The 27,833-nt window shown below is 37.4% G+C and overlaps 3 protein-coding genes across 3 annotated transcripts in view; all 3 read left to right on the top strand.

The window, feature by feature from the left end:
• The first annotated feature begins 983 nt into the window (after positions 1-983).
• LOC110464377 lies at positions 984-8,561 on the top strand. Its single transcript, XM_021519569.1, has 7 exons — positions 984-1,248; positions 2,423-3,210; positions 5,129-5,316; positions 5,494-5,688; positions 6,142-6,255; positions 7,416-7,554; positions 8,187-8,561. Exons 2-7 carry the CDS (start codon positions 2,456-2,458, stop codon positions 8,368-8,370), a joined length of 1,575 nt encoding a protein of 524 aa, XP_021375244.1. The 5' UTR covers positions 984-1,248; positions 2,423-2,455; the 3' UTR covers positions 8,371-8,561.
• Positions 8,562-9,747: 1,186 nt separating this feature from the next.
• On the top strand, positions 9,748-14,407 carry LOC110464378. Its single transcript, XM_021519570.1, has 5 exons — positions 9,748-9,861; positions 10,272-10,366; positions 11,333-11,449; positions 12,109-12,168; positions 13,443-14,407. Exons 1-5 carry the CDS (start codon positions 9,807-9,809, stop codon positions 13,689-13,691), a joined length of 576 nt encoding a protein of 191 aa, XP_021375245.1. The 5' UTR covers positions 9,748-9,806; the 3' UTR covers positions 13,692-14,407.
• A 4,690-nt stretch (positions 14,408-19,097) lies between these two features.
• Positions 19,098-27,833, top strand: part of LOC110464317 (protein FAM117B-like) — a 40,568-nt gene continuing 31,832 nt past the window's right edge. Inside the window, exon 1 of the mRNA XM_021519468.1 lies at positions 19,098-19,495. Coding sequence (XP_021375143.1) covers positions 19,282-19,495 — 214 coding nt within the window. The 5' untranslated portion in view covers positions 19,098-19,281. The remainder of the gene's footprint in view (positions 19,496-27,833) is intronic.

Here is a 27,833-nt window from a genome sequence, read left to right on the forward strand (position 1 = left end):
GAAGTTACCCATGTGTAAATGAAATTGAACCACTTAGATATGGGACGGGGTTACAAAGAATACACTATTGTATATTAATGTACAGATATCTCTGTTGACAGCGTCGTCACGTCATGTCCCTATCACATTGATATATGTTACAGTGTGTGGGTCTACAGTGTGACAAACAGTGGAGATAAAAACAGAATTTGGTTTGTAAATATTTTCATCATCATAAGATACATGCACAATCCAATAAACATTTATAATCGGAGTATAACTAATGGTCGTTCGAATGTGAAATGTGTATCGTTCCGGTCAGTCGGACCGCGATAAGTTTAGAGTAGCCGTGGGCACATGTACGGACAGGGACGTAGATAAACTATCGGATAACAACGGGCGGAAGTACTATCAACTTTAACCAAGCACATTTTACAATTTCTCGTTATATCATTATCTGTAATGAACAATGTTTATGAAATATGAAAGTCTACAATGTCATTTAAAACTTATGAATACATTCATATTAAGTTAATTCACCGCTCCTGTCGATTTAGATGCTATCTAGTCACAAACGGTGTCGATTTAGATGCTATCTAGTCACAAACGGTATGATCACTGACTTAGATGACTAATTCCGTTGTATGACAAAATAAACACTGGATACTCCCCAAACTGGTGTAATGTTTACGGCACTGATATTGCCACGGTGATACTGTTGTGCATTTGAAAAAACAAATTGATAATAATCAAAGGTTTTTTCCCGATAGCTGCAGACAGGGATGTAAAGACTGTCCGATTGTCGTTTGCAAACCTTTCTGAAATACCCAAGATATGTCCAAACCTTTTAAAATGTATACACGTTAATAAAAAATCGAACCATTAACAATTCTTCTAAAATAATATTTTTCTGAAAACTGTTCATTACTGATCCACTCAACCAACGTAAACTTCAGTAAAGTAAAGTTGACAATGCTTCAAACACACCTGTTGATTGAAGATAAACAGGTTGACGAGTAAGGGTACAATGGCCAGCGACATGTACGTAACGTACCTATGCTTTGATGACGTATGTATGGCGGAAACATGAGTTAGGAAGGAATATACCCTGTACAGGACCGATGCTTGCATTTATACTACAGTAGAAATTACGCCAACTGGACTTACATTGGGAACATTTTGTGTACATGACCCCGTGTTAGAGGCGCGTTTACCTGGTGTCCGGATTTACACGTGGGAAGTGGGCGTGTTTGAATCTCAAAAACACAGGTAAGTGTATCACGTGTGTTCAGATACAAATATATAACTATGTTAGTATTACATAAATTATTGTACATTTCACTAAACTAATGTACAGTGTTGACTATACACCGCTGCTGAATATTGCGAACTAGGTAAACTATTTTGTATACGCCGTGTGGTGCTGTCTTCCGACTCAGCTTAGATAATTTCTCTAACTCATTAGGTAAATCGTCAGACTAGTGAAAGCTGTCCCAAGTTTGACCTGTAGCACATGCATTGAAAAAGATAACATACATGCTAACTTTTTGAAATTTCCATGGGGAGATTGTGCATGCTCAAAATTAAAAACATAGATACAATGTGTGTATACACTCTCTGGAGACAAAATATAACAATTTTCTCATCGCTCGCACGTAGATACATTCTCGAGTCTACCTGCGGTGGCCTCTCGATTTTATCCACGTGCTCGCGATGAGAAACTTTTCTCACGACAAACCCTGAAAATAAGGTGATATTATATAATTCTCTTACCCTGGACAGGTGTATCCGCACCTGTACCGGTGTGAGATTAATAGAATCTCTCACCCCCTTAGATAGGGGAATCTCAACCCGAGTGGGGAGATTCTTATATTGCCAAACACGAGTGTTTGGCAACTTAAGAATCTTTCTCCCGAGGGTTGAGATTCCCATATCTACTCACAATGCTAAATTCAGGATTGACGTGACGTTGAAGGATTGTTGACGTGACTTCATTGTATTGTTGAAGTGACGTCATACCGTTGTTATGAATAGGGGAATCTCCCGTCTCAAGCCTATGGTGAGATAAGGAAATCTCACACCGGTAAAAGTGCGGATACACCTGTCTAGGTTAAGAAAATTCCTTTAGTCTCAACCTGGGGTTCCCCTATTCATAACAATGGTATGACGTCACGTCAACAATACAATGACGTCATGTCAACAATACAATGACGTCACGTCGACAGTCCATCAACGTCACTCCCTCGGGGAAAGTTTCTTAAGTTGCCAAACACTCGGCAAAGCCTTGTGTTTTGCAAATTAAGAATCCTCCCACTCGGGTTGAGATTTCCTAATACCATCCCATAGGGGCTGAGAGATTCTATTAATCAGATGACAGATTGTCATCCAAGTAAAACAATTATTGATTTCCAATATCAATGAATTATTCACATTTTGTTTTCAGAAATTTCGCGACGGCCTGGAAGTAAAAGCTATTATGGGACAGAAAACGAAAAAGCGTGGTGTCTCTTCAGGAGTCAGAGGTGTTCCGAAAGGTTCAGGACACACACCAGAGAAGGAAAAAACGGTAAATGTCCTCCCGTCCACAAGGTTCCTTCTAGGTATCATTGTGTGTTTGGGATTAGCAATACTCTTTGCCCTGCTGTACCCTCAAATATCAGGTCCAGCTTCCGATAGGGTAGCACGGTTGGAACCAGAACAGCTGGAGACAGACAGTGATTCTTGGACAGTGCAGGATACCGCTCATCTGAAAAACGACGACACGGATGACGTACCTGTTTTGAAGCAGAATGATCCAATGATAGATGAAGACATTGAACCAATAAATAATGCAAAACAAACCGTCCCCTTAACGAGGAAAGACGATGGTAAGATACATTTTACACAGGAAACTAAACAATCAAATGAAGAAAAACAACACCATCCATCTAAGGACAACGGTTCATCAACTCAAAGTACGTCCAAGACAAAAATAAAATCCTCTCCAGGCAAGAACAAGAAGAAGTCGAAATCCTTAAAGAAAGAAGCATCCTCTAAAAGTGCCTCTAGAACAAAGACTGACGCATCTTCGCCAACCTCTACACCTTCAGATGAGGAAGAATTACCAAAGGAGGTGAGGGACTTCAAGCCTACATTTCAAAAGACAATGAAACCGAAAAAAATATTCGCCGACGGAAGGAGACTTCCACCGATAGAACTGTTACCACAGAAACCAAACAACAGTAGCGTCAAGTAAGTATATACTGCTTAAACCAAACAACAGTAGCGTCAAGTAAGTCCATACTGCTTAAACCAAACATGATGTTGTTGATGATGATGATGATGTATTAAGATGATAATGGTGTATTACTATTGATGATGATTGACAAGGCTGATGATGATATCCAGTCACGATGAGGATGATGATGATGAAAGATATGACGATGCAAGAGACAAACCAGGCAAATGGGAATTGTATGTATGTGGGTGTATGTGTGTTAATGTATTTATGTAATAAAAATGTCTTTAAAAATAAACAAATTATAAAAAAAAAAAACCAGTAGCATCAAGTAAGTCCATACTGCTGAAACCAGACAACAGTAGCGTCAAGTAAGTCCATACTGCTGAAACCAAACAACCGTAACGTCAAGTAAGTCAACACTGCTGAAACCCTAAACAACAGCAGCGTCAAGTAAGTATATACTACTGAAACCAAACAACAGTAGCGTCAAGTAAGTCCATACTGCTGAAACCAAACAACAGTAGCGTCAAGTAAGTCCATACTGCTGAAACCAGACAACAGTAGCGTCAAGTAAGTCTATACTGCTGAAACCAAACAACAGTAGCGTCAAGTAAGTCCACACTGCTGAAACCAAACAACAGTAGCGTCAAGTAAGTCCATACTGCTGAAACCAAAAAACAACAGCGTCAAGTAAGTATATACTTCTGAAACCAAACAACAGTAGCGTCGAGTAAGTGCACATTGCTGAAACCAAACAACAGTAGCGTCAAGTGAGTCCATACTGCTGAAACCAAACAACAGTAGCATCAAGTAAGTCCATACTGCTGAAACCAAACAACAGTAGCGTCAAGTAAGTCCGTACTGCTGAAACCAAACAACAGTAGCGTCGAATAAGTTGTAAGTTAACAGCTTTTACCACATAAACGTAACAGTATCGAGTAAGTTTCAGTTAGCTGTAACCATAGGAACATTACAACACCAGCATCAAGTAAGTTGTTACAGAAACCAAACAGCAACGCCAAGTAACTGTATTGAGTTGTAGTTATTAGTTAGTTTCGACCGCAGAAGCAACAATATAATAATATAGCAATAATACAAAGAGTCGAAGCAATCTGATCAGCAGCAGCGTCAAGATAGTCTCTTGTCGACCCACTACTGCGTACTTATTAGCTGTTACCACAGAAACCAAACAACAACAGCGTCAGGTGAGTCCCTTGTCGACCCACTACTGCGTACTTATTAGCTGTTACCACAGAACCCAAACAACAACAGCGTCAGGTGAGCCCCTTGTCGACCCACTACTGCGTACTTATTAGCTGTTACCACAGAAACCAAACAACAACAGCATCAGGTAAATCCTTAATCGTCTCGTTCTTTTGTAACTTAAACAATGACGAAAACAAACATAACGTTAAATGGGAAGAAAAGCAATCGAAAACGACCCCTAAAATTAATTTAGTCGTAATTTAGTCACATAAAAAAGCACATTTTGTCGATCCATATGAGTAAGTCTTGATAGATCATAGGCACTTAGTGTTCTAATAATAGCTAGAAATGAGCGGGAAAGCACAATATATTTTGTATAGGTCCTATGCCGTTACAAATAATTACCTCACAAAAGTCATACGTGTTTCGTTTGTTTTACTCATTTTTAGCCGTATATAGATAGCACTGTTCTACATGTGTCGCATAATGTACACAGGTTTTGGTTTTCACTGTTGATCAGTGTTATTTTCGCGGTTTCCTGATCGTTTGATATGAAGCATTACTTGGTTAGAATTGTCCACTGTCTTCATATTCAATTAATCGACTTAAATCGATAAGCCCGCTATATAAAGGTCATTGATAGCCAGTTTTCTCATCGCCTGTCTTGTGCTATTTCCCTGGAACTATGGATATCGTGATGACGTCGTAATTCCGCTGTTCCAGGGTGTTCCTTTATGACGAGTTCTTGTCGGAGGCTGAATGTGATGGTCTCATGAAGGTCCATGACAGTCACGTGACACAGGCCAACAAACATGATCCTTTCGTCTGCTTCGATTCCATCAGCACACTTAGACAACACCTCAAGGCCAACAAAGTCAAGGTCAAGGTCACTCCACAGGACTTTATGCCAGGTACTATTATGATAATGATTATTTTTTCTTAATAACGTTGACACTTCATCACATATTTAAACTATGTTGATTGGAGAGTTAGAGTTTGAAATGAAATCTTACAAATATGTTTAATGTAAATTAACTTTAAACTTTAAACGAATGCTTTGTTTAAAACATGTCTTTAAACTACCATAGGAACGCTCTGTGTGAACGCCACGTTCTCAACCCAGTTGAAGTCGTGGCTCCACTCCAACTGGAGCTACAGTACGGCGTTCTACCCCGGCGAGAGCAGGTTCTCCAAGGTGTTTGAGTACAGGGTCAAAGAGGCCACCGGCCTCCTTCCAGAAAATGGCGGGAAGTTCCAGCTCACGTCATACCCTCTCGGAATAGGTGAGACAAGCGCTGAAAAAGTACAAAATCATTAATTTACATCGATCTGGGGACAAAAATTCTTCATGTTTGCAGTTTGTACAGTGATCTGATTATATTTAACATTTTATCTTCAACACCTTCTTTGATTAGTCTGTAATACGGTTTTTTCCGTTGATAAGGTAATGACTTTGGCGTTTTCGACTTAGTAGCGTGCGATTGATTTGGCGTTCCCTATCTACACATGACGCAAAGGAGTTGCATTACATAAATTTGTGAAAAATTGTTATCTTTTAACGAAAAGTACTCAAAAGACAACGGAGAGTGAAGTAATGAATATCCATACTTACAAAGAACGAACTCCACCCCCATCCCACCGACTACCCCCTACCGACTACCCCCACCCCTCACCCCGCAGTTATAGGTTTGTTGAACCGTTTTACTAATGAATGAATGCATTTTTCATATCAACAGGCTACAAGACACACACAGACTGTATCGAAAACTCAAATGATCAAAGAGACCGCATGGCCACTATACTGGTGTACCTTCAGGACGTGGAGGATGGTGGGGAGACCATGTTCCCGGGTAAGTAACAGAGTTCCCTTCAGGACATGGTGAAGGGTGGGGAGACTATGTTCCCGGGTAAGTAACAGAGGTGCCTTCAGGACGTGGAGGAGGGTGGGGAGACCATGTTCCCGGGGAAGTAACACAGCTCCCTTCAGGACGTGGAGGAGGGCGGGGAGACTATGTTCCCGGGTAAGTAACAGAGTTCCCTTTAGGACATGGGGGAGGGTGGGGAGACTATGTTCCCGGGTAAGTAACAGAGTTGCCTTCAGGACGTAGAGGAGGGTGGGGAGACCATGTTCCCGGGTAGGTAACACAGCTCCCTTCAGGACGTGGAGGAGGGTGGGGAGACCATGTTCCCGGGTAAGTAACACAGCTCCCTTCAGGACGTGGAGGAGGGCGGGGAGACTATGTTCCCGGGTAAGTAACACAGCTTCCTTCAGGACGTGGAGGAGGGTATCTGAGAAGTCCATGGTTAATGCTCTCGAAATACGTATTTCTCTGTAACCTTATAACCTTTATGATAGAATCGAACGCTCATGGATGGTTATTTGTTTGGTTCCTTAAATTAAAAAAACTTACCAATCGCAAGGGATAAAGACCGTGATTCCTCTGCTTAGATTAGAGCCGGTAAAGTTTACCTTTACTCTGCCGCGCGATTCCTTCTTATCTTTCATTTGTCTGAGATCACCCGTTGGCTAAATTCCGTATCACCCCGGGGTGCAAGGCGGTACACTTGAGTACATGACTTTTATTCTGTCATAAAATAACTAAGGCTGCTGAGTAGAAATGTTATATCGGAAACAGAGCCTTGGATTTCGAGGACTGGAGGAGGGCCTGGAGAACATGTTTCCGAGTATGTTACAGATATGTATTTTAAGGACGTTTAGTCAGACAGGGAATCATAGGTCAATAACAGTACTTATGAAAAAATTTCCTGTCGTTTTAGTAAACATAATATATCGGTTTTTCAAAAAGAAGTCGAGGCAACTTTAGTTATTATAATAAGTACGATTTTATCAAATAGAGAACATCGGATTATGTAGGCATATTTTGGGGCCGCCTTGCAATGTATATCATATATCTATTGGCACACGTTCGTTGCATATCAGTGATATGACTAATTTTGTCTACCTGGATGAAACAGTTTTAATTATAAAAAGCTGTGGGTCAATTTTCAGAACTGGGCATATGGGTAAAACCACGGAAAGGACGGGCGCTCGTATGGAACAACATGAACGAGGACGGCAAGTGTGAGCCGCTGTCTATCCATAAGGCCGCTAAGGTGGATCAAGGTCACAAGTACATTCTACAGAGATGGTGAGTTGCGTATAGTTATCACCACGGGGACCACATAATTTACTATAGTCACATTTTGATCTAAATTGAGGTGTTCAGAGTAGTAAAAATGTTTTAGAGGTTTATAACAATTTTCGGTAAAAATGCCATCCCCAGTGATGATATATGCGAGGTGTTCCGAATATTGATCTAAACCCCTTAGCACCTTAAACGTGTAAAATTACTCTGAGCACCTCATGATAGATTAGGGCAGTATTTTAACAAAAAATTGACATAAACCCCTTAATGTGTAAAATTACTTTGAACATCTCAATTTAGGTCCAAATATAGAGGTAGCTAATTATCAGGTCCCTGTGGTTGTTCAAAGTACAGCCCGGACTGCTAAAAACATATTTATATTAAGAACACTTCATTGACGGTACCTTTTGATTTTACCCATTCAAACTGAAGTTGAAATATCAAGATAGTTTAATTAAGGCTGTTTCTACAAACGTGTCGAATTAAGGCTGTTACTACAAACGTGTCGAGTTAAGGCTGTTACTACAAACGTGTCTAATGAAGGCTGTTACTAAAAACATGTCTAATTAAGGCTGTTACTACAAATGTGTCTGATTGAGGCTGTTACTACAAAGATTTTTTACTCTTTCTTGAAGGTATTACTACAAAAGTTTTTACTCGCTGGGTAAGCGACCACCGGAACCGGAAATACCACATCGAGCAGAATTTCAGGGACGCGTTTCTTGTGATGAATACCAGCACGGAAGTTGTCGATGGTATGACGAGTGGAACTACGACCATTTGGTGGACTATCTCAACAGGAAGGCCACACTTATCTAAATTTAAAAATCAAACAAACGTAATGGATATACTGCCTTCTGGTTGACCATCTCAACAATAAAGGAATAAAGACCACGTCTATCTCAATAAACAAAAAACAAAAACAAACATAATGGATCTACGACCATCTGGTGGTCTGTCTCAGCAGAAAAAAACACACTTATCTTAATAAAGGATTTAAAAAAATGCAATGACTTGATGTTGATGGGGTAACACGAACTAATCTGTTTGATTTTTCAAAAATGGATTCCAAATACTTCTCGAATCGAATAATTTCATTAACTTTTAACCAAAAAATTGGTTTCTTGAATTTTGAAAGAAATATTTTCTTTCGCAAACTGACAAACGGATGTTTTGACGACAACAATTATATTTGATAATAGTACTGTTACCGAGAGGTACTCTCTCGTGTTTATCGAATGTTAGAACGTTCATGTGGACAAGCAATCAGGAACCGTAAACGAGACGGAAAGTGCCGACAGTTCTCGATTGGTGGACAGGAAGTATCAGGAAGATAAGGGACAATGTACACACGCTTCACTTTGGCTGTGTTTTTAAGTCTTGACACGTTTATATAATAATTGTTGACATCGTCTTAAAGTAATAGTGAGCAAAATGGCAAGATCAGTAATTGCTGTTTTTGAAGCTAATGAACACATATGACGCAAACAAAATGCCGGATGAAGTTTGAGTTTAGCAAGGGCATAACAAGCATGATGGTTGAAGGCAATATCGAGCGCACTAAAGCATACTTGGCATGTGTAGGGTTGTACTAATGCAGTCAAGCTCAGCTAAATGAAATACAGTTATCGTTGCTAATTTAAAAATTAGAAACCTTTTAACAGAACCAGGAAGTACTATTTGACCGTTTTGACCAAAAAAAAAAATTGGTCACAAATATAACGAACAGGTTTGGCTTCCATCTCATCAGATAGTTTAAAGTCAGTTTTCAGTATTTTAAAATTGTGTTTTTAAAATATGTATGCGTTTGAGGTAGTTTCCGTATTTTGATTAAATATTTTTACAATCTACACTGTTTTACAGAACTTCTCTTCATAATTGGATTTTGTGTTTTATCATAAAGCCTCAATGTTCTAGTCTATAAAATGTACAGTCGCGCACAAGTGATAAACTATGTATATACTGTACATTTCTGCGGTGCGTTTGAATATTGGTTAAGCTCTGAAAACTTCGTTGCGGTTATATAATGACGAATATTTTTGAAGTATAAAGCATGCGTAGATAAATGTTAAATCATATGTTGCATTAAGAATTGTGATGACGTTACTGATATGTGCCATGACGTCATGGACAAGACTATTGTTCGTCTCTGAACAATAGCACGTTTCCCTAGTGACGGTAGTTATGCGCGCGTAATATTTCAAGCGCCAAGACGTTCTGCAATTGTTAGCAAAAAGCATTCTTAAAAAAACGTGATGTTTTTGTCCATTTTTATACCTGTTGTCTACTTCTTGACCGGTAAAAACAAAGGTAAGATACAGAATCATTTCTTTTAGGGAAAATCACAGGTAAGTCACAGAATTGCGTCTTGTTAATTCATAGGTAAAGGTTTTCTATTTTCGGTTTACTGAGCTGTCTTACTGATCACTCCCACACATAATTTGAAAAGTAATTTTTAAAGTTGTATTTTTCGGACAGAGTTATAAAGTATATATGTAAGAAAATGGACTGTTTGGCAATACGTTGTATCGTTTTTTTGTTTGCTTAAACGTTTTCATCTTAAGGCAAGTAGAAAAAGCCAATCTGATTAAAATCCTCTGTTACATGTACATCACAACCTGGAAAAGGGGGTGTTTTTACTGTTCATTTTAACTTTGAGCACGTTTAATGTACACCGGGACCTATATACTTACCGTTAGTTCTCGTGATTTGACCCCCAGAGCCTGTCGAGTGTTACCGTGATACGACCCGCCTGCTCTGTGACTGGTTCTATGATCGTCCCTCCACCTCCTCCCAGGCAGACCAATACGCTACGGTAACTGAAACATTGTTTTGATAACTTCCTACATATTCTAATTAAGAAACCGCTCAACGAGTGGAACTGTTTTCTAATGCCCAGTCCAATATGAAATATAAACTTTATTCATTTTACAACAATTATGAAACAAGTTATTTCATCTTATATTAATCACTTTTGATTGCCCGGATGTTAGCGCGTGGGGGGTCTTAGTGTGGGAGGAAACAGGAGTACCCGGTGAAAACTCACGGGGATGATCTTTTTGCGATTTCGCGGTTTAATAGAGTGATCGCGAAAATATGATCTGCAGAATAATATGAAAAGCGTGAGAATGAGTCGTGTTAATAAACGTACTAACATAAATGTCGTCATGAAATAGTGAGTATGTGGTAATCAATTATTGGCAGTAACCGTTTCTTATATACGTATACAGCTACATCTTCGCTAGCCAAAGTAAGGGCTACGATCTGGTACGATCTGGTCTTCCTACCGTACCAGATTGTAACCTTTGAATTGGCTAGCGAAGATGATATAGCTACAGTATTTTATGTCGTCTTGGGTATACACTGTATCACTATGAATATTTAATGATAGATTTCTGGTACAGGAATTCTTATCTACACCAGACTCAAAACATAATAATTGTTATAGATAAATAAAAAGATTTTTTTTTATTGTAACGACACTATACAGTCCATAAATTAGCTTTGAAGTTGTTCATAAATCAATTTTTACCCTGTGTCTATCCAATTCATTTCAAAACAGTTTAAATTCTTAACACAAACTACATTTTCCGGTAAATTATTCTACACATTTGCTGCTCTTAGTCAAAAAGCTATTTTTTCTCTTCATAATTGCACACTTTTGGGGTTATATTTTCAAAGAATTTCCTCCATGTCCTGATTGATTTGACACATCTTTCCGTAACTTCAAAAGATCAGTATTGTAATGTATCTATAAAATATATCAATTGTGATATACCAGACCAGACCACAGACGGCGTTGTCCCCCGAGGGGAGACACAGAGAACCAGACATGGCTGTCGTCCCTAACACTGTCTACCCTGATAGCGACCAGTTCTGGAACGACCGCTACAAACAGGTAGGCAAACAGTAAATGTTTTACAGTGTTATACTGAGATACAATGAAAATTCATCAACACTGTAGGTTTCGTTCTTGTGTTTTATTACGTTTAAGAAAAAATCCACAGATCCTGAGGGGGTTTACAGATTTTTGCCTTTGCTACGAAAGTATGCTAAAGCCCTATATCACCAGTCTTAAAATTTTCTTCATAACAAACTTCCAAAACGTCTTATAATGCCCATGTGCTGATCGATGTTCGTAGAGTTAAAAATAATGCAGTTGTTAGCTATGACCAATTAAAAATGGCCCTTGTGCAAGGTGACCAAAAGTACTCATATTCCACACATACATACAGGAACACACAAACATTAAGGGTCCTCGCACCACATTATGTTACACAAACATTAAGGGTGCTCGCACCACATTCTGTTACACAAACATTAAGGGTCCTCGCACCACATTAAGTTACACAAACATTAGGGGTCCTCGCACCACATTCTGTTACAAATGTTCTCTAGGTATTATGTACATAACATTCTAAACCATTTAAAAATATTACCATCATCATTGATGGAAGACAGAAATTAACGAAAAAAAAGAAACATACGAACAACAACTCATTTCACTTGGTCTGCTCATGTACTAAATAATCGTGAACACTAATATGATATTTTCAGCTGAAGACCGGGACCAACCTAAGTTGTACAACATTCCCCAACGACAAGGTCAACTCTACAGTAAGTGTGTGAACACCTCCGTCACAATATTTCCATCTTGATATTCCATGGGGTTACGATCACAGGGGCCTGAGAATTTGTTTCAGCTGTTGGACCTTAACTAAGGTGTTCAGAGTAATTTTACATGTTCTAGGGGTTTCTAACGACTTTCGGTAAAAATGACACCCCGAATGACTATATAACTGAAACATGTAAAATTACACTGAACACCTTCGTTTAGGTCCAAATATAGCTGTAACAAATTATCAGGTCCCTGTGGTTACGCTCACTATCGCTCCTTGAATATGTCATAGTTAAATCGAACACCTTGTGAATGAGACGAGAAGACTAGTTTGGACTTTTGATGTCTATCAAAATAATCTGTCGGTCGCGTAACGGTAAAATTGACTGCCTTTGAAGTCGAATGTCGCTCCTGTGTAACCTTCAAAAGACTGGTATCAGCCTAGCGATTGGTCATTTTTTTTTTTTAAATAGAGTCTTATCAATTAGGTAGCCGCATGCCTTGCATATTGCTATGACATATTCCAGGGGTGAAAAGAGCGGAAGAGTATCGAGGATGATATAGTTTCTGTCCCTTTGGTAACTTAAAAATAAACTTCAGTTATTTTACAACAATTATGAAACAAGTTATCTCAAATTATATTTATCACTCTTGTTGGCTCGGATGTAAGGGCGCGGGGTCTTAATTTGTGGAGGAAACAGAAGTACTCGGAGAAAACCCACGTGGTCGAGCAGGTGACCCCAATAGCTTTTCACGTCCGATCGGGGAATCGAACCCAATCGAACCCCTGTCGCCTTGGTGAAAGGCGTGTGCGCTATCCACTGCGCCACCGCCCACCCTAGTAGCTTGAACTATGTTCTATATGATATGTTCCATGTATATGTATTGTTAACGGGAACAATTGTTACTGTTTTACATTTGTCAAACTGCACGTGAATTTTAAAACATGCACGTTCACTTTTATACAAATGCTTCGCTGTATGAGTTAAATGTCATTATGTCATGGTGATATTCATAGTATTCAAGTTTTTAGTTCTTTCGATGGATGCTGGATGAGAATTCCAACATGGCCGCCAGGCTGAAAAATGTTTATGTTCACTTTTTTGACTAATAGGCATAGTAGACATTCATATAAAATGTGATTTTGAAGGTTTCCAAATGTAAGAGATCCCTGCTTGAATTGCAAAAACAGTCGAGATCGAGTATTCTCCCAACCTCTTTTGATTATTAAAGTTTATACCACATTTTACTTTTAAAACTGTTTTGAAATCAGGGCCCTGTGAGCATACCCAGAGTGTTGCCAGGGAGACAGATATGGTTCGGCGGCATGACCACTCCATTCCGTACCGCCATGAGGAAGCTGTATGCCGCGTCTTGTACTGATGTGAACGTTCCGTCTGAAGAAGGCAGCTCTGTAGATCCGTGCTACACTCCGCAGTACAAGACATGTGATGAAGCTGGTAGTGTGGCAGATCCACGTTCCTGTTGCAGCTCAATTGACAACTGCACTGGTCTCGACTGAACTTGGGAGTGGAGAAATGGTGAAGCACGTGCTCCACGTTTGCACTGTAGCTCTGCCGACAAAAGCGATTGGTTTGACTGAACAAGAGACAAAAGTCCGCTCATATGTACCATGATCTAAAAAATGGGGTTACGGACGGGACCAGATGTTTAAGTATGCTCTGAGAGTGTATTGAATCCGCTCTCAACAAGAACAATGCTATCAACAGTGATTTTTGAAATGATCCATATGGTAGTTGACGTTGTTCCGAAGCATGAGTTTGATACACGAGGATGTTGTTCTTCCCACCTTATACCAGGCCCTTTGAGTTTCAAAATGTCCTGCCCGTCCAGGTCACGCGCTGAAGTTGGACGGTTCAGGCTGTGACAGCGGCTGCGGTCCACGGGACGACGTCCTTAGTGCAGTCCTCGCTGTCCTCCGATGTGTGTTTGTCGTCTGCCATGACTGTTGATTAATGATAAACATTTCCCATCGATGGCTAAATGTATTACAGTAATATCTATTTGAATGCATATAATTATTCGCATTTGTGTACAGAAAATTATTAATATAGTTTTTAACGTGTGTCTGATAAGTAATCATCGTTTGTATTTTAAAAGAATGAAGAATTTGTAAAGAATTGGTAAATCAGGTTTCCGGTTACAGCGAATAAATACGAAGAAATACAAGCAACCTATACATGATATTCGTTTCATATATGTGTAATACGATAAGAAAGAAAGACAAATGTTAAACATATATTTAAATTGATAAATAAATATTTTATCATAAATATCTTGTTTAGTTGTGCCATAATCCAATCGCATTTTTGATACTTTTTTTTTCTCAGAATCAATATGAATTTTAAAGGCATAGAATTGTCCGGATTTCTCCGGAACCTTGAGTGAATTGGGTAGTGAATTATAATAACTGAAAATGACTTCGGGTCATGATCAGTGGGTGGGACTGCGGGACACTTGGTAAACTCATTCACCCATGAATACACAGTTAAGCTCTTCCAATTCAAGGGTTGGAATAGTTCATTATGAAATTTCAGGGATGAATGAGTTAATAGGACAACTGATTAGAGACATTGGGTTATTGGGACGGAAAACAGTGACATGGAAACATTGAACTCCATATCACACAAAACAGACACGTACATCCTGGCTTTATATGTCTCTGCACAAAAGCAACATGTGTGTTAAAATACTATTTAAACAACTTACACTTGAATAGATACATTGAGCTATAATGATCGCCCTGGTAATGATATTTGGTTTTCCAAACTGAGATAATGTATCCCGTTCTATCGTATATGGCATGATCACTGGGACCTGAGAATTAGTTACAGCTATATTTGGACATAAGCTATATGGTGTTTAGAGTATTTTTACACGTTTTAGGGGTTCAGATCAATTTTCGGTAAAAATACCATCCCCAATGAGGCTTATACACTCGTTTTATTTTACCTGTGTCAAAAATTATTTTAATTTTACACGTTTTAGGAGTTTAGTGTACTCGTATATTTTCGGTGGTATTTTGTTTTACCGTAAATTGAACTAAACCCCTAAAACGTGTACAATTACTGCTAACACCTGAGCTTAGGTCCAGATTATAGCTGTAACTAATGCACAGGCTATGCTTACTCTCCGCGTGCTGTTTGATTCGTTACATGAATGTACACAATGATGCTGTTATTTCTAATTTTATGGTATCAGCTGGACACTGAAAGATTGATTTGCTTAGTGTCATTTTCTTAACGTCACTGTTTAATATCCAATAAACAGTGTATCGTGTTACTGTGAAGGGACAAAAGTGGTATACACCAACAGGTAAACTAACTAATTAGGTGGGTTAACGTGATAGACGGGTCCAGATTTCACACCTGTTCAGTGGCCTGCTGTGATACAGGTGAGCATAGCCTGAGGCTGAGTGACGATATCTTTAAACAGGTATCACACATCACAAAAACTGGAGTTAAGAAATTGGGCTACATAACAGAGCACATTGACAGTGCAACAATGGGATCACCCCTTCCTGGGTTTGAATTTTGACCGACTGTAACTCGGTTTGCTGTGACCGACGCTTATGTAGTTGCAAGAAAGATAACTCTGATAGCAGATCGCCTTTGTGTTGAATTTTGAGCCGACTGTGTTATGATACATTGGTCCTTATCTGTGAATAGGCCATCGGGAGTTTGACGCGTGACGTGACGTATCATTTGATTTGTAAAGTAAAGTAAAAAATACTCATATATAGCAACCTTTTTCTTACTGTTCTGTTCCCAATAAACGCTCAAACTTTTATGACCGTATATTCTCTTACTGTAAAAACAACAACACTACAGGTCATTTTTAACAAGATATCACGACAAAACTCCTTCATGAAGCCAGTAAACTGTTTCTAAAATGTGTCAACACAGTAACTATAAATGACAAAACTCATGTAATATGGATAGGTAGTAATTAAAGTATATCACAGAAAAAAACCAGGTTGCAGATTACAGATAAAAAAATGACGGTATTCATGGCGATCGATTTCTTTTCATCTGCCAACAATTCACTTTGGTGCTGATCAATGGATTTTGAAAATAGTCCTAGACCTATATGTATATCAGATATGATCTTACTGGGGCCAGTTCGTTTATGCGGAACAACCGGTTTGTCCCTTTTTAAATATAACAATTTCGGGTATAAATTCTGACGGACCTGCAAATGTTTATGCAGGTATTGCAAGGCTTTGTCGAGGCTTGTCTGAAAGCAGCATCAGATTACTAGGTCCGACCCTACTTAATAAACAACTGTGGTCCGACCGGTTCAACCGTTAAACGAAAACGGCCAAGGTTTCTGCTCTAATGTAAAAAATGTGCATCAAAATACAATTGTATTTAAAAAATAATATTAAAACAAAATGTAATTAAACAGTGCAATTTAATTGTAATTTAACACCAATAGGTAGACCAACAATAACAAGGGATCTCTGTTTGCCAGTGCTTACACATTTATGCCATCATACCATCATCTGAAATAAACACAATCAAAGTTTTCCCCCTTTTTTGTATCTTAAAAAGTGATATCCGATTGTGAAACATTGTGATCAAAATTTGACATCTTTTATTTTGAAATAGCTCTCAAATTAATATGCAAAATTTATCTTAAAGCCAAATTGACATGCGCTAATAATAAATAATGAATTAGTATATTTTCTTTTTTCTTTCTTTTTTCTTGATTATCCCATTAAAACATACTTCATTTAAATTGTTGATGGCTTTTCTACATGCTTGGCACAATATAGAAGGGGTGCAGGGGGAATAGGATTTTCCCAGCCAAATCAAATATTTTAGTTCAGGATATTTCATTCTATAGATAGTCTGATAATATATATACAAATAGACAGTAGGCAACAAGCAAAGCCCCTCCAATGATAAACAGTTCAAACACATCATATTAAACAAGGGACTATATAGAGTCATGACTATTTATATGTTGATATCCGCATTAAACAACATTATAAACAATATTATGAGAAGTTCTTTATACACAACCAATAAACTTGTCTATGTGACGTTTCGATGACTAGTACGATATGTACACTGTCACCTTCATCAGGCAAATGACCAGTGGAGCGTATGCACACAAAGGTGTAAAATGTGTACGAGTTGTCCACAAAATCGATGGCGATTTCGGCTACGCTGTAAGCGTATGTACTACATAGTATGATACATCCATACTAAGAAAAATATGTATGAAAATACTTTCTCCGTCAACCACTCTAGGTTTCCTCACTCCCAATTCACATTTTTAAAATTTTGATTACCCACTACAATGAGTAACACCCTAGACGTGATTTCATTGGTCAATCTTTTAATCATGACGTCAGGTAACAATGTTTTGGGGCGTCATCTTCCATTGTGACGTCATGTTCAAAGCAATTCGGTTTCCCGATCTGAAACAGACATAATGACATAACGTTATGTGGTTTTCTAAATAAAAAATTAACGTTATGGAAATAAAAATGTCCCCCAACTCGTAATGGCTGTAGGGTTATCATGGTTAGTTAGTTAACACTCGTTAGTGAGTTTTCAAAATGTAAAGACACTCGGTTAAGGTCTTGTGTTTATACAATTTAAAAATCAAATAGTTCGAGTGAGATAAACACATGATGACCAACCAGGAACCTCTCTGTTAATTATACGCAATGGTTTGATAGATATGAACACCATTAATTGATTTACTACAGAAAGATAGATGCTCCCCTATTCCTACTGAGTTAAATATAGAATAATCACTCGTGGACTATAACTGTTTTTACCAGCGATACACCTGTATGTCAATACTTTGATTGTTCATAAGAAAGGTAAAAAAGTTTGTTCAGTGGCTGAATATTTGTGGTACATGTATATGATGCTTTGTCACATATCTGCACAGAGATTTTCAGTAAACAAAAGTATCAAAAGCTCAGCTTTAAATATCCAATGAGTAACAAGGACGACAAGAAATAACGCAAGGCCGTAATACTAAATAGTTTTTTGTTACAAAAACGCTGTATTAAATCAGTGTTTTTCGTTGAACTTAAACAATGAAAAATATTCATAGTTCATAGAAAATAAATTTCAAAACATTTTCATTGTAATTTAAGACTCTAATGAGCAAACAATTCTATCATTTGATATCGGACAAACTAACTATGGTCTACTTTTATTTCAAAAATAAGTACACGTATTCAGTGTATACGTTTTGCCATCTGATGCAATCACCCAAGAGATTCGGAGTACGTTGCTATGGACGCCATGTGCTAGGCTAATTTAGGCCTGTTCAAAAATAAAGATACAAAACGTGAATGTAGTATCATTGTACGGTACTACATGTACTTATGAGAGTTGAACCATTTCGTTCGCAAGCGATGCCCAAAATACTGTGACCTTATATAAATAGCTGTTAAGCCAAATTTCAGTCACTAACGTATTTCAGTAAACGTGAATGTAAGAAACGAAATCTGATCAATATTATGCTTATGACGTTAGTGTTAAGTGACTAGAGAAGAAACCACTATCGAAAAGGTTACGAAATATAAGTATCTAAATGATTGAAAAGCTTCTTGTATTGACCATGCCAATTTAAATACCTCGATATATACATTTGTTTTGACATAAAGACACGTGAAACGGATGTTTACATGTCACTGTTGTTACGGTCTGGTAGGGGAGATAACTGTAATCGTCTTTGTTACTTTTATAGCACAGTTTGACATTGAATCCATGAAATAAATATATGAGTAGGTCGTGCTTTGACAATTTAAGTTGAAAGATGTCAAATAAATATAACCCAAAGATAAATATGCGTAGTACTGTATGCATCCAGATAAATTTCACGTCTCGTATGCCGAGGAAATATGGTGGACATTAACCAATGAATGAGAGGCATTTCAATCACGTGATATACATTTTTTGTGTGTTCGGGTTGTGTGTTGTTCATTGATGAATAGCGAAAGCATACTGGTTGTCGGAATAACGGGTTTTGCGCTCCCTTGCGGGACCAGGGGACAGTGAGGTTTTGTTCATAGGAAAAATAGCATTTACACTTTATAGTTTTGGAGTAAAAAGTGGAAAATGTCAGGGCAACCGCATCAGAGGGTTCGCCGAAATGCGTCCCCCATTCAGACTCACAGACCTATCAAGGCAGTGATTCCGTTCTCGTTGAAAAGCAGTCCAACGAGAAAAAGCCCCGTTTCGTCGCCTACTGCAGGTTTAATACTAACAAGAAGATCTCCAGATAGCAGGTCTTCACCAGAAAGAAAATCTCCGAATTCACCGAGTTTTAAAGGTTAGTATTTCACCGGTAAATTAGAGCGATACATTTCTTGGCAACATGCCCAAAGCTAGTGTCTTTGTCACAGTGGTAATAAAATGGCTTCATAGGACATGCAAATTCTCACAGAAAATATATGCTGATTGTTAATTCAAGAAATATGCTGAAAGACCCTACCTTAGATATATTTTTATCTGTAAATTAGAGTGTTTTATTATGACATTGTTTTTGCCATTCTTTAGTAATAATGAAATATCCACCTGTCAATGCAGACGACTTTCACAAATATTTCGCCGAACTGTGTAAGATGGCCGCACTCTTGTTCAGCTATATTTGGCATATTACCAAACTCCCGTTATGTGTCAATTGCTTACTCCTGGGTAAATATATACGTTGCTTTGGCATGCGTCCAGAAATTCATTTCTGATATAAAATTAACATGAGAAAAGAAAAAAAAGAAATGATTACTTTGTACCCTCAAACCACAGGAATCAGGATCTCGTTTCTCTGCTCAAACTGAGAGAAAAGAGTACATATCTTTGAATTTGATTTCTGGCATAGGATATTCATAAGGAATATGACTCTACAAAATTATTTATTATTTTGCAAAAGGTAACAGTTGATACATTTTTTCATTCTTTGAAGAAAAAGTCTTTCTGATTACTATAACATCTATACCATTACCAATTATTTTGGAAAGTTGAAAACTTTCGTTTATTTAATTCGAATTTCTTTTTTGAACTATCAGAGGTTTTATGGATTATGTTGGTTTTGTATGTGCTTGATATTGAGTGATGTCAATGTCTCAAGAGGCTTTGAGCTAGATTTCAAAATGGATTTGATCGAGTTAAATTCTTGCAATGGATTGATTTATTGCAATCTGGAAATTGTTTTTTGCCAGATTCTATGTATCCTTTCCAATTTTTTTTTTGTTCCTGCAGATTCCACCAGGTTTTAAATACACGTCACAGGATAGCGGGTCATGTGTTATTCCGGAAAATAATGCTAATCAAACTGCTGTCACAACAATATATCAAAACACTTGGCAATGGTTCCCGGCTACTCTGACATTGATAAGGTCACAATCGATACTAAGCCCTTTTATGACGGATGTGATACTTCATCCAATTTTGCCCAAAATTACCAATCTACCTTTATGACAAAATGGTTTGCTACTTATTTATTTTTCACTGGAGGTTTGTCAGTATACTGTAACCGGGTGGGATGTACTGCTGGGTGTCTTCGGCAGTATGTTTCAGTGAGGTAGTACTATAAATTCGGCCTCACTTTTCAGTCCCTTACAAGGAGACAAACACGAACATATCGCAGCCTCCCATAACACACACACATACACTATGCGCATGCATCTTGCACACAGGGGATCCAGAGGCCACACTTAAATGACCGTAGCTGTTGATAGGACATCAAACAATACTAAACCAAACCATATTCACTGGAGGTGAAAGGAGGCAGGACCCAAATCAGATCAGTACCTAGATCGGATCACTTTTTACAAAAATACTTTTGAATCAATAATGTGTTAACAGATCAGTTATAACAATGATGTAACCTTACAATAGATTGCCATGTACCATTTTTTGTCTAGATAGATGCATGATTAGTTTGTAAGTTAAAATAACACCAGAAAACGTAATTCAAACTCAAAAGTCAGTTTTTTCACTGTTTTGTTTACGCATGAATTTCAAGCAACTTCTATGCGGTTTTGTCCATCATAGAGTAAAAAATCCTGAGAATATAAGTGACAGTTCAATGGATATTTTACATAGGAAAGCTCAAACCTTTCAATTTTCGGTTATAATCGATCATCAGCTGAGCCCATCACTACTTTTGAGATTGCCGATTCAATTCACATGATTTTTTCTGGAAACTTGTATCTTGAAAATAATGTATGGTGGAATGTATTGAACCACTTCAAAATGTGGCAGTGTAATTTCTGTGGAGACAATGAAAATGCAGGGTGACATTACTATGCAAGGGTGTCAATTCCACTAGACTGAAGCCTGAGGGGGGAAATATAGATTTCGTGTCAGGACTAGTAACTCATTCACCCCTGAAGACACATTGGAACTCTTCCAGTTCTGAGGTTGGAATAGTTCATTATGCAATTTCAGGGGTGTATTAATTAAGCTCTTCTAAATTTGTTGTGAAAATATTTGTCCGACTAGTATGAATTTCCCAAAATCTGTGTGCAGTGCAGGCTATAGTATTCTGAACATGGTTGGAATGCCACTGTTTTGTGAAAAAAAATGATAAAAATGTAAAGGAATCAAATGAAACTAATCAAAGGCAGGGTTCAAAATTTCATAATCCAGGTGTACTGCATGCCTACTGGTGTGAATATAAGGCATTTTTTTCTGATTTCCACAAGGTTGAGCTATATTTTTATAGTAAATTTGAAAACAGTTGCTAACACGGACATAAATTCTACGTGCAGCAGGTATCAGGCTACCGAAATAGTACACCCATGAAAAAGAAAAAATACATATTGGTAATCTAACATAAATTTAAGGATTGTAATGCATGTATATAATGTATTGTTAAAATAGGATGGTGAGAAATCCAGTTGATTACCGGTAGTGCTGTATTCTAGACCTCCATAATGCAGGGATCCCCCACCCCCCCTGGGTTTTAATTGTAAGGGGGATTTTTCATGTGTTTCATGAGAGGGGAAAATTTGGAAAATGGGTGAGATATTTTCAAGCATGTCATTTTTGAGCAAAACTGCATGCGCCAAATGCAATTCCCCACCCCCCGGAAATTTTGAAATATAGAAGCTCTGTGACTGTGGTGCATTCTGAGTTTTTTTCAGGGAAAATGTAAATGAAAATGTACAAGTTTTACAGAGCCTGGGCTGAGAATGTTGTTGAATTAAATAACTTGGGATATATTCGGCTTAAATTGCTGAAATACCTTTCTAAATCTATATGTTCTACGTTGGGCATATCGAGGTCTAGATCATCTTAACGCTTCACTTCGATAGACGTTAACGAGCAAGCGTCAGAGTGATGATTCGGTTATACAAGTTATTACTGTACTTCGGCTATGAATTCTCTAAAAACATTATTAGTTTTAAAGTTAAAAACGAAAGCCTTATGATGATATTTAATGAGATATTTAATCCCATTTAGAGAAATTTATCGCAATATTTCTGAAAAAGAGGGGTAAATATCGCGATATATCGCGGCCCAGAGTGATTCCTGATAATGTGCTACTATGCATCATAATTGGGCCAAATAAAATGAAATGTGTGTTTTGAGTTCCCGACTGATTCTACTTTCTGACCCCAACACGGTATCATTCTGTTCAATTTATTTCAATTTTGTTTTTCCCAGATTTTACGAAAATAGTTTACACTTCATTATTTCCATGAACAATGATTTGTTACTTAAGAAATGAGTCAGAATCTTTTTAGAATAGTTCCTGATTAAGCAGATACATTTGGTTAAGATGGGCAAAACCTGATGAGGTCATGAGCATTGAGTAATGGCAGAACCCAAGGTGTGCAACAGTGAATATAAGCAGTAACCAGTGTGTTGTGATAGATCTCTGACGTCCAGATCTGTTGTGCATACATGTACGCTTGCATTGAAATCATCACGTACATGTCTGTCTCAAAGCATGTGATAGAAAGTGGATAATCTGTTTACCGTCATTACAATGGCAAGGTTCTGATTGAAGAAAATAAAAATAAAACAGGATTTAAAAAAATAAAAGAAAAAAATGTACAACAGAAAAAGATGAGATAAAAAAAGATCAAAGGAGTGTAGTACGTAATTATAAGAGCGTCATTCAAACAAGTAAGAAACCAAAGCATGCATCATTGGTTAAAAGTTTCCATTAGTTTACATGAGCCATGATCAATTCAACTAATTAGTTCTGATTGACGAGTATTTCCTGTTATTGTTGATCATGACAATATAATGATGTATACATACATAAACGTTTTTACTAAAATAGCACATGTATACATGTTCTATTTCTGTCTTTATCAGAAGTAAAAAATAAAGTAAAAATAAATTATCCATTTATCTGACCTACTTAAATTGTAAAGCTAAACACAATTCATTTGACCTGAATGTTGATTATTTTTTTGGTCCTTTAATATACTATGCATAGTTGTATACCATTATTTATGGTACGGGGCAAAGAAGTAATTCCAACAGTGTGGACAAGTTAAGGTTGTCAAATTTTCGGAGCAATCCGCTCCTTTTTCAAGACACAGTGAAACAGAACAGTTACATGTACATATACATCATATTACAAGAAGATAGAATTGATATACTATAATTGAAAATATAACTATTTATGGTACCATATATACATGCAACATTATACAACTATTCCTGTATTGTTGCTATGTGGTGATTTTACTCATATGAATTAGCGTTAAACATGAAAGTGTGTTCATACGCTGGAAGCTGATACGTCTGGTTTAGATGTGACTTGGTGCTACAGGATGCTACAATAATTAGAAGGGAATGGATATGTAGTCTTGGGGACATCCTGTGAATCCAAGCTTAAGCTGCAAGACATCTGTAGGCAAATATAACCATCAAACTTGCATGTTGTGCATCCATGCTGTAAAGGAATTTTTATGTTGGATTTGTTTCCAAAAAGAATTGCTTGAATTGGTTTTGTTTACCATGGTAATTGCCTAATTGGTACGTATTGCGTTGCAAGGTGAAAGGTTCCTTTTTTCTGTTCATTTTTTTGTATGCAGCAAAGTATTGAAATGAGTACCATATAGAGGCTCTTCAAACAGTTTAAACATTTAGCTCAGCAACCTAGAAGATGTTGTCAAATCCTTTGCTCTGAAACCAAAGTGATGATCGAACGGTTATAAGATAACGGAGCATCCCTTGGTCAGTTTGTTTGACGCCATTTTTTTTTTTTCCAATCACAACATGTACATTTAAGGCCCCCCTAAATGTTAGGTCCATTAACTCATTCACCCGTGAAGACATATTCGAACCCTTCCAATTCAAAGGTTGGAATAGTTCATTATGAAATTTCAGGGGTGAATGAGTGAAGAGCATCTGAAACTTGTTTTCATACACAACACTTGTGTACTCACAGCTTCTCACTAGAACTGGTGATTGGTAAACAGGCCAGGGCTCCTGTATTATACCATAGATCTACAACAATTGCAGTACAGGATCGTGTAACGAAACGAAAGGGAAATACAGAAATCACTGCGGTATATCTTTTCACCCCTTCTTGTCATGCCGTATCAATATAATTTATCAATATGCTTGGAAACTATGCCATCTTGTTCTTGAACTTCAGTCCAAATTGGTGTTCTACCTTCATTATCATGTATGAGCGAAGATCATCAAGCAGAAGCAGACGTCTGGGTGACAGGACAGGTGCACATGATCGCAATCAGTTGACTGTTCTAAAGGATCCCTGCCCTTCTGCCATTTTTCTTATATATACATACAGTATTATATTACCTCCTCTTGACTTCTGTTTAGATATAACTGGTACTAGCACATTTGGGCTTGTACACTTCTGTTTTCCAGCTGGTAACTCATCAATCAGTTTCAGCGATGGTTTAACAGTCTGAAGTCCAGGGTTCGAATCCCGGTCTGATTATACTTTTCAAAATTGATTTATCAAAGCTAGAATCATGCCGGAAAATAAGTTTTGAATGCATTGTTTAATGTTTTGGCAGGGAATCCTTACTGGGCGTTGATCATGACTCCTTACATGCCACTTCTACAGCTGCCTAATAGTATAAATGCTAGATAGCTATAGGTAGATGGCAGCCATTCCTAGGTCCATCACAGCTTGATTGGAATTTCTTGTTTTCTTTTGACTTTGCATTGCAAACTTGTATTCTCCTTGTAGCATTGGGCTGAAAATTAAACTACTAAAGTACAAGTCCACTGACAATCACTGGGAAATTCTATGCCTGCATTGCTTCATTCTTGACCCGAGGGCTTGATCATCAGGATCTGTTCATACATATACATATGTATATTTGTATAGTTGGTTTCGCCGTTCTATTCATTATTGTGACCACAACTAATGAACTATATATATATAGCTATTGAGTCATTGCAACAGCCTGCCATGTATTAATATTAGGTTTGAATCAAACTTGTAAGTTGTATTGCATTGGTGCGTTATGTAGAATATTGTTCATGACCAAGTTGAGTTTATTGGTGCAGGTCATTCAGTACTAGTGTTATTGTTATAAAATCTCTATGAATCGGTTTTCAAACAGGTGGTTGATTTTCAAAAATAGCTGGTTAAATGTTAACATACTGAAAGGTTATATTTATATATAATATAGTATAGTGAAACAGGAAAGGAAAAAGACATGGCAAGTCTTTTACTGGGATATCCATCGATCCCAACTTCAGACGGCCACTACCTGGTCACCAGCATATGACCTAGTCAAGTTCCGCTACACTCCATTCTACTTTTTCTAAGTCTTTGTCCCTGAAGACATCACTGTAAATTTACAATGCAGGTTTGGGTATCCCTTACCATGTATTCACTTAGTACTTGTACAAGATACAAGAAACTTTATTTAACGTCGCATACAGGTAAACAAGGAACACTAGCTCTTGAAAGAGAGCTATTATTGCGACATTTGTTGCAACATTTGGTCACATGCACCATGTACACTTCAACAGGATTCTAGATCAGGATTATAAATCAAGCTGAGACCCTCAAACTATGAACAGACACTACCATGGCCAACTGATCTATCTGCAGGTTGCCGGCTAATGACCCAGCCCAGTTCTATCATTACATCAGTATCAAAGTAGTTTCTCCTCCATAAAATAACTGGCTTAAAGTTTATGAAAAGCATTGGGTTTTTTGGCAGCAAATTAAACTGTGATTGGTTGATGGATTGGAATGGAGACAGTTGGATTTTAACTAATGATAGCTGACTGCATGTTGGTGAAATTTGATTACCAGTAAGCAATCCATATGGGCCCTAATTTTTGTAAGCAATTCAGAATCAAAAGCATTGCTTGTAAGATAACAGATACATTAGTTATAACCAACATTTCTTGAATATTCTCTGAATGTTACTGTCCTAAAAATCAAATTGTGAGGTAGTTACTCAAACAATTTTCTTTGGCCCAATTTACAAGTTTTCAGTTGTACTTATTTTAGTAGGTACCATTATACCAGTTAAATGACGACAGAATTCAAATAATATTTCGTGAGTCAGAGCGTAGGGCAATTTTCTTAATACCTGTCCTGGACTAGATCAAACATTATACCCTAGTGTACATGTATATGTCCGGCTACCTTTAAATACATGTGTACACAAAAGATCATAACGTCAAAGGATCAATTATGTGTAAATTAGTACGACCCTTGACCGATTTACAGAAGTGGTAAATAGATCTGGAACGATTTATAATTATAAATGTACAAAACAAATCATACTGGTGTCACATTCAATTACAAGTGGGTGTGTATATAGTGGAGTCTTCATGATCAAAACAAAGTTATACGGTCAATGATAATGTATGGGTAATTGATCTGTAAGAATTATTTGTAGGGCACCTGGTTTTAAAGTTAGGGCACCTTGCCAGTTCAACATGTGTGAATTGCAGGGCATTCTGTATGAATACACCTTTTGAGAGTATGTTTTTGACTCCCTAAAATGAGCTTTGGCTCTTGACTGATCTATATATACATTGTATGCCATTTGTTTTGCCTCTCCAAAATCCAGGAAAATATTCCTGGCTTTGAGGATGGTAATTCTCGCATGCGATCTAGATCTATACATAATATTTTGATTGGCTCGTCATGACAGGGACTTAGTTCATGAAACTGTAGCCCAGCAATTGTAAAATAATTTATAAACAAGCTATATATCCTCAAGAAATAGCATCTATCCTTTGATTTACGATGATCACATTTAATGTCAATACCTACATATAAGATGATATACATGTACATGTATGCAAAGGTATAATCTAGATTTCTACTATATTATATACTGGATATATATATATATAATGACAATTTTTATTGGTAAATAATTATAACCAGCAAGTATTATTTGACTATAAACCATAATTATATAAGTGTGCATTACACAATTGCAAACGTGAATAAGTCAACCATGTGCGACTGGTCTTGGATGAGTGGCTTTAAAATTTGTTTAGTAAGGAAACATTACATGTATCTAATTGTTTCCATATACACCTTTGTACTTGTAATATAAAATATTTATAACTTTTTCTAAATGTATACCTATAATATATTTATAACTTTTTCTGAACTATACCTACATTATGTATAGTAGCAAACTTTCAAAATTGCAACTTCTCTGACCAAGCTGAACCATATTTTATTC

Source organism: Mizuhopecten yessoensis, unplaced genomic scaffold, assembly GCF_002113885.1.
Source record: "Mizuhopecten yessoensis strain PY_sf001 unplaced genomic scaffold, ASM211388v2 scaffold10985, whole genome shotgun sequence".
Classification (NCBI taxonomy): Eukaryota; Metazoa; Mollusca; class Bivalvia; order Pectinida; family Pectinidae; genus Mizuhopecten; species Mizuhopecten yessoensis.

What these genes read in the sequence shown, in the direction of transcription:
- LOC110464377 (XM_021519569.1), top strand. Translation starts at nt 2,456, where the DNA reads ATGGGACAGAAAACGAAAAAGCGTGGTGTCTCTTCAGGAGTCAGAGGT. An exon ending in CCAAACAACAGTAGCGTCAA is followed by an intron (nt 3,211 to 5,128) that starts GTAAGTATATAC and finishes CCGCTGTTCCAG; the next exon opens with GGTGTTCCTTTATGACGAGT. An exon ending in TCCACAGGACTTTATGCCAG is followed by an intron (nt 5,317 to 5,493) that starts GTACTATTATGA and finishes AAACTACCATAG; the next exon opens with GAACGCTCTGTGTGAACGCC.
- LOC110464378 (XM_021519570.1), top strand. Translation starts at nt 9,807, where the DNA reads ATGTTTTTGTCCATTTTTATACCTGTTGTCTACTTCTTGACCGGTAAA. An exon ending in CTTGACCGGTAAAAACAAAG is followed by an intron (nt 9,862 to 10,271) that starts GTAAGATACAGA and finishes TTTGACCCCCAG; the next exon opens with AGCCTGTCGAGTGTTACCGT. An exon ending in GGAACGACCGCTACAAACAG is followed by an intron (nt 11,450 to 12,108) that starts GTAGGCAAACAG and finishes TGATATTTTCAG; the next exon opens with CTGAAGACCGGGACCAACCT.